Source organism: Aotus nancymaae, unplaced genomic scaffold, assembly GCF_030222135.1.
Source record: "Aotus nancymaae isolate 86718 unplaced genomic scaffold, 86718_ANA_hifiasm-v0.15.2.pri h1tg000089l, whole genome shotgun sequence".
Taxonomy (NCBI): Eukaryota; Metazoa; Chordata; class Mammalia; order Primates; family Aotidae; genus Aotus; species Aotus nancymaae.
In genome coordinates, this window is record NW_026988504.1 from 25,754,320 (window position 1) to 25,767,057 (window position 12,738).

A 12,738-nucleotide genomic window follows, 5' to 3' on the forward strand; every position below is an offset into this window, starting at 1 on the left:
GCCCAGGCTGGAGTGCAGTGGTGCGATTTTGGCTCACTGAAACCTCTGCCTCCTGGGTTCAAGTGATTCTCCTGCCTCAGCCGTCCGAGTGGCTGGGACTACAGGTGCATGTCACTGCGCCTGGCTAACTTTTTGTATTTTTAGTAGAGATGGGTTTTCACCGTGTTAGCCAGGATGGTCTCAATCTTCTGAACTCATGATCTGCCCACCTCAGCCTCCCAAAGTGTTGGGATTACAGGCGTGAGCCACCGCACCCAGCGATATAATTCTTTTGAACAGTTTGCCCTGGCTATAACCATTTTCCTCTGTGCCTCAACTTATGTAATCACTTTGCCAACAAGCCTATGATTGTTTCTTTTATTTTTTATATCCCCACCGGGTTATACGTTAATGTGGCTGTCAGAGAAAATTATTTTCACTTCTAAAACCTCTAAAGCAGAGTCTTGATTATTTAACTTAGCCTCCTACTTCCAAAAAAAAAAAAAAGCCACTGAAGAAGAAATATTTCTCTTTTCAACTTCTGAAGTTGCTCCTCCTTCATAACTGAATTCAGAATAAATCTTGGTCAAAGCATACCAGTAAATTAGGGCACAGTCATTTTCAAATGAAATAAATTTTAAATGACACATTCAAGCACATTAAGATTTAAGTTCTTTCAAATGAAAGAACTCTAGGAATGCAGTGATAAAGTTTAGCCAAACACTAGGCTAGGACTCAGGATGAAAAATAAATTAGACGTAGTACTTACCTAAGAAGCTTAGTCTAAGATAATATACAATATGTATAGAAACATAAACAAATAATATGTAAACGTAATTTTTAGAGATTGAGCAAGAGTATTCAAATTTTACCGTAGGCATTAGAGTTGGAAAATGTATGTTTCAGCACAAAATCGATCCCAAGTTCAAAAATACAACTTCATCATATTCCATATTATGTGATCAAATCACTGAGGTACAATTTTGAATCTGGCAATTTCCTGTGTTTCTGTTTTCATTTCTATGGCAGTAAAATGAAATCTCTCTGTCTTGGGGGACATGTGACTGAATAATAGTTAACAACCATAATGTCAAGTTCTTGTGTGGGGAGTGCAAGTTTAACTTGTGCTTTATAAGCTCTCTGGAGATGTGGCTACAGGTCAAAGCTAAAATGAAAACCACATTTGCCTGCATGTTTACAGAATTTCATGTGTCATGTTGTTTCTTTTCTTTTCTTTTTTTTTTTTTTTTTGAAATGGAGTTTCACTCTTGTGGTCCAGGCTGGAGTGCAGTGATGTGATCTCAGCTCACTGCAATCTCAGGATGAAAAATAAATTAGACATAATCACTTCCAGTTTCAAGCAATTCTCCTGCCTCAGCCTCCCGAGTAGCTGGGACTACAGGCACCCACCACCATGCCCAGCTAATTTTTGTATTTTTAGTAGAGACAGGGTTTTACCATGTTGGCCAGGCTGGTCTCAAACTCCTGACCTTGTGATCCGCCCACCTCAGCCTTCCAAAGTGCTGAAATTGCAGGCATGAGCCCCCACGCCTAGCCCATGTTGTTTTTTATAAGCCATGAAAAGTCATTCTCTAGGTCTCAGCCCATACACTGAGAAATTCAAGGAGAAAGGTTAAAAAAAAAAAAAATAGCACCTCCTGGTTGATGTGCAGGGCAGAAGCCTGGTGTCAGGTGTCATAGCTAGGGGATGTCAGAGTATCCTGTGTCCTTTTTATTGTCACTGCCAGCAGCAGGGTTGTGGTATCTATAGAAGGTATCTCTGCCACCTCCCAGCTGCATGGGCTTCAATAAATCACTTAACCAGACGCTCAGATTGTGCATGTGCAAAATGGGCTAAAAGTATCACCTCAAGCTGGGTGGCCTGAGGTGGCTCATGCCTATATTCCCAGCGCTTTGGGATGCCAAGGCAGAAGGATCACCTGAAGCCTGAAGCGCAAGACCAGCTTGGGCAATATAACAAGACCCCATCTCTACAAAAAATTTAAAATTAAAAAAAAAAAATGAGCTAGTGTGGTGGTGCACACCTGTAGTCCTAGCTACTCGGGAGGCTGAGGCAGGAGGATTGCTTGAGCTCAGGAATCAAGGTTTCAGAGAGCCATGATCACACCACTGCACTCTAGCCAGAGCGAGGGCAACAGAGCAAGAGCCTGTCTCAAACAAACAAACAAATAAAAACAATACCACCTGAACAGGTTACCGTTACCATGAAGGTTAAAAAATAATATCTGTAATTCACCTGGCCCAGTGCCCAAAAAGTAGTTAAGTACATAATAACTGATAATTCAAACAAAGACAAGCTCAGTCAAAATGCTTACAATATAGATTTAAGGAATCCTTGGTAAAAATCTCCATATGGGGCTAAAATCACTGGCATTTCCACTGAACAGATTTTCATTCTCTCAAGAAATTAAACAAAATGGATCATGGCTTCTCTCAAGCTGAGAATGCCTTAGGTTGCTAGACTCTTTCCACATCTATAGCAAATGTGTGATTTCCGCAGATTTCTTGCTTAAAACCCCTTTATTTAGAAATCCCACTTGCTTGCTCTTTGTGATATGTCTAGGTTGGGGAGAAATACGTCCCTTCACACTTGTCCTTTATGTAATAATATAAAAGGAAGTTGTAATTGGATTTCATCATGGCTTCATCATTTGTGCCCCTCAGAAAGTGATTTTTTTTATATACAAAAAGTTAAAATAGTCCTTCCATTTGCCAGAATTGATCCCAGGTATTCCTTATGGAGGTTTGCCATGGGCTTCAGGTGTGACCCCTCGACATCTGTCCCCTAATCTCCAGTGAGCACTGCTATTTCTGGCTCAGGACTCTTCACAATGGACGAACCTCAGCTTCAGAGAGGCTGGAATCAGGAAGATAATATCTGGATATGCAGGTGGACAGGAGGCAGCAGTAAACAACAAGGAATCTAGGCTACAGATCTGGAACTCCTGGGAAGTCAGTCTGTACTCTACAAGGGAAAACAAGTGCTAGCCATTGTGAGACTAACTCCAATGAGATAAAGGCCAGAGAAATAAGCATTCTCAGGAGAAAGGGCTCCCAGGAAGGTGGAGCAGCAGGGCCTGCAGAAGATCCCTCTGCGGGGAGCACCCGCACACTGGCACCAGGCAAAGACATCTCAGTGCATGTTTCTGGGTATGTGTGTGTGCATGCATGTGTACGTCAGAATGAGAGCAACAGCTGAATGCATCTGCATTGTGAATCTACTAACACTTACATTATTATACTTTGCAGTTTGCCTTTATATTGATACTTTTTTTAATTTTGGAAAAATTTCCTCATACATAACACACATTAATGACCCAGCAGCTTGATTTATCAAGATAGAAAGCAGTAAGCACATACTGAATGCTGACTTTGTCCAAGACACCGGGCACACAGACTAGACATTGAAGACGGAGGTAACGGCAGACCCAGTACTTGAATACTTTCATGTTGGCTTGGTTGAAATACTTGATTTGATTTTCAAAAAGACCACATCATTTTGACGTAATTCAAGTTGTGTAACAGTTAGACGTTTACTTCACATATTATCTCTGCTATTGAAATGTCAAAAAAAATCAGGTTACTGTTTTAGTAAGAGAAACAAAAAGTGCTGCATACGCTTTTGGAAAAACCTCAATTATTACAGCTAATTATTACGGTTAATTGTTTTTATTAAGTAAGTAACATCTCAGTGATCTCACAGGTATCCAATAATTTGGCTGAGAAATTAATCTTTACCAGATAGATTCAATCTCCACTTTAAAATGTACAGCCTTCTAAAAGTCTCCTTTTTAGGAGCTAACCATTGGGTATTCATGGACATACAGAATGGCAACAATAGACACTGGGAACTACTAGGGGGAGCAAAGATTTAAAAACTATTTTGTATTATGCTTAGTGCCTAGGCGATGAGATCAAGTGTACCCCAAACCTCAGCATCATGAAATACACACACATAACAAACCTGTACCTGTACTTCCTGAATCTGAAATAAAAGTTGAAGTTATTTTTTTAAAAATCCAGTAAATAAGTAAATAAAAATAAAAATCTTCCTTTTTATGAAAGGCATGTATTATTAAATCAAATAAGGATTCAATTTTATTTTTAAAATCTAGAATACTTGTGATATTTAAAAAAGTTTTCTTTTGAGTAAAATAAAACACAGAATCCAAATATACCAAATTGAAAAGGAGTTTTAGTGGCCATCTATAAGAAAACAGAGGTCCCTTTTGAAGAACTGAAGGCTGTATTTCCCAAGAGGTAGGAACTGTATCTTTAGAATGATTTTAGTGTATTTTATTTCAATAAATCCATTCTAGTCAAAATACATATATGTCTATAGTACACACAGTGTATAACTTATTAATAAAATTCAGTATAAACATCTTTGCAAAGAAACTGTTATTTACACCCAGAAATTTTATTTCCTATCATCAAATACAGAGCAAACTGAATTTAGAAATCTGAATCCAACAAAAAATTTCCAAGAATCTACAATCCATATTCTAGACCCAATTATTAAAGTTCAAGTGATAGTTGATTATATAAACTTAAGAGAAAAGCAGATTGTAAAATCTTATATTGAATCAATTACATTCAAAAATGTATATAAAATACTCATACAAACATACATCTTCTTTATGTTTTCTGCATCTTCCAAATTTCCTACAATAAATACATAGGGAGCTATATTTCTAAAAACTAACTATAGAACTATTTTGCAATGAGACATGTGGAGACTTGGGTCATCATCGCAAAGAAAATGTGTAAAAGAAAAATGCTTATTCCTTCTTATCCAATCAAAATGCTCACAATTTAAATTCCTAAGGGAATTCCGCCACCCTGGAATTGTGCTACTTTGTTTCCAGGTATCTGCAACTCTCACTGAAAGCAGGCTTCTTTCAAGTTAATGCATTTCCATAAGAATATTATTGTTTTCATGTCCAATGTATAAGCCATATCATTTTCAAAGGTAAATAGTATATCAAACAAGAAAGTATAAGAATTTTATGTCTTAAAAACTAAAGACACTGGATACAATTCCTTGAAGCATGCTTTGCAAAGTTTTCACAACAAAGTTTAAAATATAATCTGTTAGTTTATTCTATATTGTAAAATTTATCCTTTTACATCATAGCAGTCAACTGAAATGATTTGCTAGCTTCTTAAACTTGGGGCTTTAATCATTTCTTAATTTAAACTGTGTTTCTACATTCTCCTTTTTGATAACAGCAATAAAACCTGAAGTGTTTACACAATCCATTCAACTAGTCAACACATTTATTGTGCACCCATTATGGGTAATATCTGTCGAAGGAATAAACATAGTAAGTGCTGAGTGTACAGCAGTGAGCAATCAGACAAGGCAAAACTGCTGAAACAACCATAATACTCTACTCAAAAATGGTACTTTGCAGAATTGAACAATCAGAGGGAAAAGAAACATGCAACATCCTAATGGCAAGGTTTTAAAATCCTTGAAAATGCAAATTCCAGTATCAATCTGGAAAATGCATTCATTCTCCACCTTTCACCAGTGCATTTCACAGCTGCTTCTGAAGCTGTATTCCACTATAAGGTATGCTTGATCATGACGATTTCACATTGGATTGGTTTTTCCAAAGGAACCAAATGGTTTACATTGGATTTTCCAAAGGAAACAAACAGAAAAGATGAAGGAAGAACTTAAAAATGCTTTAGGTTTAGGAGGAAGTATTTAATGTATCCATTCAGCAATCATTCATTTTCTTCCTACTGTGTACAAGATGCCAGGCAGTACTGGGAATACAGGCAACAGACTAACTTGGAGGAGAAAAATTCCTTATGACAAGCAAACTCTACTCCACCCAGCTTTCTTTTTCATATCACAAATATTTAATGAAAATGATTATTCAATTATTTCTATATCAATGAATTTTCATTATACATAAATCATTCACTTGTTGAGCTGGCCAAAAACCTGGGGGGAGGCCCCCAATTTTGAGTGGAGAAAGTGAACTTTTCAACTGTGATACCCATCTTGCAGCCTATAAAAGGTTAGCTTTCTGGCTTACTGATACAACTTCCTCCAGTTGTGGCCACCTTCCCCAGGCTATGGATCTCTCCAACAACACCATGTCTCTCTCAGTGCGCACCTCCGGACTACCCCGGAGGCTGTCCTCGCAGAGTGTGATAGCAGGCAGACCCAGGGGCATGTCGGCTTCCAGTGTTGGCAGTGGCTATGGGGGAAGCGCCTTTGGCTTTGGAGCCGGCTCTGGGGGAGGCTTTTCTGCTGCTTCCATGTTTGGTTCTAGTTCTGGCTTTGGGGTTGGCTCTGGAAGTTCCATGGCAGGAGGATTGGGTGCTGGTTATGGGAGAGCCCTGGGTGGAGGTGGCTTTGGAGGGCTGGGGATGGGATTTGCGGGGAGCCCAGGAGGTGGCTCTCTAGGTATTCTCTCTGGCAATGATGGAGGCCTTCTTTCTGGATCAGAAAAGGAAACTATGCAAAATCTTAATGATAGATTAGCTTCCTACCTGGATAAGGTTCGAGCTCTAGAAGAGGCTAATACTGAGCTAGAGAACAAAATTCGAGAATGGTATGAGACACGAGGAACTGGGACTGGAGATGCTTCACTGAACGATTACAGCAAGTATTATCCACTGATTGAAGACCTCAGGAATAAGGTAAGATGATGTCTTTCGGAGGGGCTTTGGGAATTTCGTTTTCCTTTTTACCGTTACCATATCTTACAGTGATAATCACCTACAACTTTGATATTTTCCAATATGGCTGTACGTGCAGCAATTTTCTCATCCCAGGTTGTTTCATTCCATTTTATCATTTACCAAGAAGTGATTGTATTTCCTTTATCTTTCTGTAGGAAATCTATATTTCTTTACTTCTCAATATTACTTTATACAGACATTGTCTTAGAGAAATGAAACTCTCTTAAACTCTAAATAAAAAGCATTTAGCATCACCATTTTTACCTTTGTGTCAAAAACATATTTGTATAATACCAGTTTTTTAGGGCTTCATCTTGCGTGTGTCCCTCTCTTCTGCCAGATCATTTCAGCCAGCATTGGAAACGCCCAGCTCCTCCTGCAGATCGACAACGCGAGACTGGCCGCCGAGGACTTCAGGATGAAGTGAGTGGAATAAACGGAGGATTGCGGGCATGTCCCGCCACGTCTTCTGCCCTCCTGTCCTACCTTCACTGATATAAAGTATTTTAAATCTTCTGAAGTTCACATGCTCCATATATTTAGTGTTTTGGTAAATTCACATAAGGCGTTCTAGAAAGTAATCAGAATCTAATGCAATTCACATTAAATGTCCTTAAATTATAAGTTGCTTAAACCCAGGGCTATGGATCACCATATTTGTAGTGTGCCATTGACTCATGATGTGACTGACACCATAATTCTGCCAGTGTCTTAAACCTCAATTTTCCATGTATCAAAATGAGTTAATAATTTTTTGCCAAGGGGTTCAATGAAACCATCGTTTTCCTAATGACATATGCAATGGAAAATTACCCATGTACTAATTTTTATATTCCTTCCTCCTTTTCCATGCTCAACTCTCCCAGATATAAGGAGGAAATACTAATTTCCTTTTTGCTTCACAAAATTTCCACACACACAGGAAGTTGCAGTGGCCATGGTCCTGAACCTGTAAAATCTTGGTAAAAGCCACTAAAGAAGTATCAATGTTTTCAGTTAAATCATGAAGAACGTTAAGCAAAAAGAGCAACTTTTTTTCAATGCTTTTAGAAATTCCACTTAGAGAGGGGCTGCTGCTGTTTATAGCCACAGCAGCCAGCTAGAGGGAAAATTATTCCCTGGGATGCTGTGCTATTGGGATTCATAGCTGGTAGGAAAGTACTGCCTCATTGATTTTTCACTTTTCTTCTCCTCTCCAACTGAACTGTAAACAATGGTGGGGAGAAAAAAAGAAAGGAAAAACACAAAAGCAAAAACTGCATCATACACTACAGTGCTGCCATTATTAAGTAGTTGCACAGATTTAAGCAAGAAATTGACCTGAAGATCAGTGGCTTTGTTCAAATGGTTGTGTTGATTCCCTAGACTGCTGTGCACTTGGTTTTCAGGTATGAGAACGAACTGGCCCTGCGCCAGGGCGTAGAAGCCGATATCAACGGCCTGCGCCGGGTGCTGGACGAGCTGACCATGACCAGGACCGATCTGGAGATGCAGATCGAGAGCCTGAACGAGGAACTGGCCTACATGAAGAAGAACCATGAGGAGGTGAGTCAGACAGGGCAGCCTCACTCCGCTGCTTTTTTTTTTCTCCCAGACTCGAAAATTACAATTTCAAATTTAGAAATCTGGAGTCGGGACAAGTATGGAGAACACATTGTCTCCCTGTTAAAATGGCTATTTGTTTTGGATTTCTGTGTGATGTGTGTGTGGTGGTGGTGGTGATGGTGGTTCCTGTTAAGGCTTAACAAATTAGAGGCACTTCCTGATTTTGTCAATTTCATTATAAGGCAATGACAATAGGAATGCTAACTGTCCTAATTCAGTGATTAAACAAAAAAAAAAAACCAAAAACGGAGTAGGCCGGGCGTGGTGATTCATGCCTGTAATCCCAGCACTTTGGGAGGCTGAGGCAGGCAAATCACAAGGTCAGGAGATTGAGACCAGCCTGGCCAACATGGTGAAACCCCATCTCTACTAAAAATACAAAAATTAGTTGGGCATTATGGCAGACGCCTGTAATCCCAGCTACTTGGGAGGCTGAGGCAGGAGAATTGCTTGAACCCGGGAGGTGGAGGCTGCAGTGAGCAGAGATCATGCCACTGCACTTCAGCCTGGAGACAGAGCAAGACTCCGTCTCAAAAATAAAAAAAGTCCTTAAAGAAAAAACTGAGTATTTTAAAAGTTAAAGAACAAAAGTCTACCAATAATATATAATGTTATATATGTTGGAGAAATTGGTTATACTTAGCATAATGCACACACAGAGAACTCTGACGTCTCAAAGTGCATTTTGGAGGCTGGGTAAGGAAGGGATGCTGGCAATAGGAAGTTTCTACTAGATTTTCAATGATTGTGGCACAAACAGTGTGCAAGCCTGGGTACTGTCTGCAGCCCTCTGTTCGGCAGCTGTAGGTGAAAACCCCAACAAGTACACATCAGGCCTCCTTTCATGTAAAGAAGCAGGGCCAACTCATCCATTAGGCACAGCAGGCACAGCTCCCAGGGTCTGTGGTAATTTCAGGGATCCATGAATATGTCTTAAGTTCTTGTAAAATCAGAAGAAAAACAGGAATTTTTAGGTTAAAAAAGTTTTAATATATTGTATTAATATATTTGCCCTTATACCAACAGTCATAAAATAGAATTTTTAAGAGAGAGAGAGAGAGAGTGTGTGTGTGTGTGTGTGTGTGTGTGTGTGTGTGTGTAGGAAGAGGCGCAGGAGGACAAATGCATCCAGGGCCCACGAAGTCACAATGGGCCCCTGTGCCTCTCTCTCTCACGTGCTGCCTCCAGGAGCTCCAAAGCTTCCGGGTGGGCGGCCCAGGCGAGGTCAGCGTGGAAATAGACGCTGCCCCCGGAGTGGACCTCACCAGGCTCCTCAACGATATGCGGGCGCAGTATGAAACCATCGCTGAGCAGAATCGGAAGGACGCTGAAGCCTGGTTCATTGAAAAGGTAACACAAACAACAAAGCCTTTGATACATTCACAGGAAGGCCTGCGAGCGAGCGTGGCTCTCGAGTCCCCTGGCTGTCTTTACTGTTGCAGAGTGGGGAGCTCAGGAAGGAGATCAGCACCAACACCGAGCAGCTTCAGTCCAGCAAGAGCGAGGTCACCGACCTGCGTCGCGCCGTTCAGAACCTGGAGATCGAGCTGCAGTCCCAGCTTGCCATGGTAGGCTCTTGCGCAAAAAAGATGCAGCATCCTTTGGACTTCCAAAGAAAATGCTGCGTCCAAATTACATTAGCCCGTTGGCTGCCCTCCTCTTTTCGGTCCCCTCCATCGTTATGTCTCTACTGTTTCCCTCCCACGTGCAGAAGAAATCCCTGGAGGACTCGTTGGCCGAAGCCGAGGGTGATTACTGCGCGCAGCTGTCCCAGGTGCAGCAACTCATCAGTAACCTGGAGGCGCAGCTGCTGCAGGTGCGCGCGGACGCAGAGCGCCAGAACGTGGACCACCAGCGGCTGCTTAATGTCAAGGCCCGCCTGGAGCTGGAGATTGAGACCTACCGCCGCCTGCTGGACGGGGAGGCCCAAGGGTGAGCAGACAACGGAGGCTTCAAACACCTTCAGGGGCTGACCAAGCGTGGACAGCAGAAATAGAAGGAATGGGGATTTAGTTGACAGAAAAACAAAAGTCTAGTAAAGATATATCTGGGTTTTGCTTTGCAAAGTGTTTTCACCCATTATCTTACTTGATAATTGATAAAATGCTGCAGTGAACAAAGGCACCAGGTCAGAAGCAGATTTTAAATGAGTACACCTTGTACTACAAAAGTCACTCACTCAATTTCTGATATCAAAGACCTGATGATAAGAAGGACACATAGTAGCCATCTGAACCACCTACTCTAACAAGCTTTCCAAAAGTGACCAGAGTCTGGACTAGCTGGAAGAACCCAGGCCTACAAATTGGGAGTTCAAGATCAGTCTGACAACATAGAGAGACTCCCATCTCTATGAAACATTAATAATAATAATGTAGATAAAAACTGGGATGAAGATGTCAGAGTTTGAGGATTAAGTTAAAAGAATTAAGTTAACTAAGTTAATTTCTGAGAGTAGATCTTCTGTTAAAAGCCAGGCTGCTCCACTTTTTGATGTCATCTCCTTTGTTTTCTTACAGTGATGGTTTGGAGGAAAGTTTATTTGTGACAGACTCCAAATCACAAGCACAGTCAATTGATTCCTCTAAAGGTATGCAGAAACCCTAGAATCACCTAGAATAAGTCAGAATCACATTTATTAGTGCAAAACCTGTAAGATCTCATTGAACACTGTGTTATTATTAATTTTAAGTATATTTATATTCTGAGCCAAGGAAAAATATTTATGCATTCCTGCACAAAATTAGTAGTCTGTACTGTATTAAAACTTTTGGGGGCCTGGACACGTGGCTGATGCCTGTAAACTCATAGCTCTGGGAAACTGAGGTGGGAGGATTACTTGAGGCCAGGAGTTCATGACCCACCTGGGCAAGAGGGAGACAAAAAATTAAGAAAAAATTAGCTGAGTGTGGTGATGTATGCCTATGATCTCAGCTACTCTGGAGGCTGAGGCAGGAGGACTGCTTGAGCCCAGGAGTTAGAGGTTATAGTGAGCTATGATCATATAGACCTGTCTCTAAGAAAATTAAAATTAAAATTAAAAAATAAAAAGAATTGGCAATCCCAGGAGGGAAAAAAAAAACTACTGCTACAAGGTATTATGATCACCATAACCACCTCTGAATTTTTTTTTATGTTTACATGTGTGTACAAGGCAACACTGAATAAATTTCATTTTCATTGGATAAAATACATTTTTAAGAAGTAAAATTTACTTTTGAAAGTTTAATTAGATGGATTGTATTAACTGATGCTTAATTTAGAAGCTTACATTAAACAACCAATGTTGGATTAATCTCTGAAACACTAACTTTTGCCCTCTTATTCCATTTTTATCTTTAGACCCAACCAAAACGCGAAAAATCAAGACAGTTGTGCAGGAGATGGTGAATGGTGAGGTGGTCTCATCTCAAGTTCAGGAAATTGAAGAACTAATGTAAAATGTCACAAGATCTGCCCCATGATTGGCTCCTTAGGAACAAGAAATTTACAAATAGAAATTATTCCTTTCAGTATTAGTTCAGTATTTTTGTCTGTTTCATTTTCTTTGGATTTCCTATTCACACTGAGTCCTTTTTGCCCTTCTGAACCAATATCCAGTCACAAGTCATTTTAATCATGTTGATCTCTATAACAAATCAAAATTACCTTATATCTTTCTGGACATGGAGTAGTCTTTTAATGAACTTTCTTCTGGTAACCTGGAATATTTTTTAATCATAGAGCTTTAATCAAGTAGTGTTGTTTTAATAGAGTTAATTGTAATAAAGATGAATGGTAATAATGTGAAATGTATGCCTTCTTGGTTCCAACAGTAATGTCAAGGGCATAGAGAGATGTTTTCAAAATACTAATAATAAAATAGAGGCTGGGAATGATGACTCGCATCTATAATCCCAGCACTTTGGGAGGCTGAGAGGCAGGATGATTGCTTGAAGCCAGGAGTTCGGGACCAGCCTGGACAACATAGAGAGACCCCCATCTCTACAAAACACTAATAATAATAATAATGTAGCTAAAAACTGGGATGAGGATGTCGGGGTTTGAGGATTAAGTTAAAAGAAGATTCTTTTAGAACTTCCTTCCTTTTTCTGTAAGCCCATCAAGGCTGTAGCAAAATTAAATTGTCCACTACAGCAGTTGAGAGTTGTCCTATTCATGTTCTAGCACTATCTTTCATGCAGTCAAGAAACGCTGAGCCCTGACAATGTGCCAGTTTAGAGGCTTAGTGATGAAAAAGATATGGTCCTTGCCTTGAGGAGCTCATGGTTGAGGGCAGAGATAAACATCTACCAGGAATGGTTTACCGTGAGACTGGTTGAATAGAAGTTCAAAGGACACATGGAGGGAGAAATGAACAATTTTCCAGGAAAGGGAACAGGGCAAATACATGTGAAAAGACAGAGGATGTGAACAAACATTGCTCTG

The 12,738-nt window shown here is 40.2% G+C and overlaps 1 protein-coding gene across 1 annotated transcript; it reads left to right on the forward strand.

Moving 5' to 3' along the window:
• The first annotated feature begins 6,093 nt into the window (after window positions 1-6,093).
• On the forward strand, window positions 6,094-12,091 carry KRT12 (keratin 12). The gene is made up of 8 exons (XM_012452041.3): window positions 6,094-6,663; window positions 7,046-7,128; window positions 8,094-8,250; window positions 9,499-9,660; window positions 9,753-9,878; window positions 10,022-10,242; window positions 10,830-10,900; window positions 11,653-12,091. The coding sequence occupies exons 1-8, from the start codon at window positions 6,094-6,096 to the stop codon at window positions 11,748-11,750; spliced, it is 1,488 nt and encodes a 495-aa protein (XP_012307464.2). The 3' UTR covers window positions 11,751-12,091.
• The last annotated feature ends 647 nt before the right edge of the window (window positions 12,092-12,738 follow it).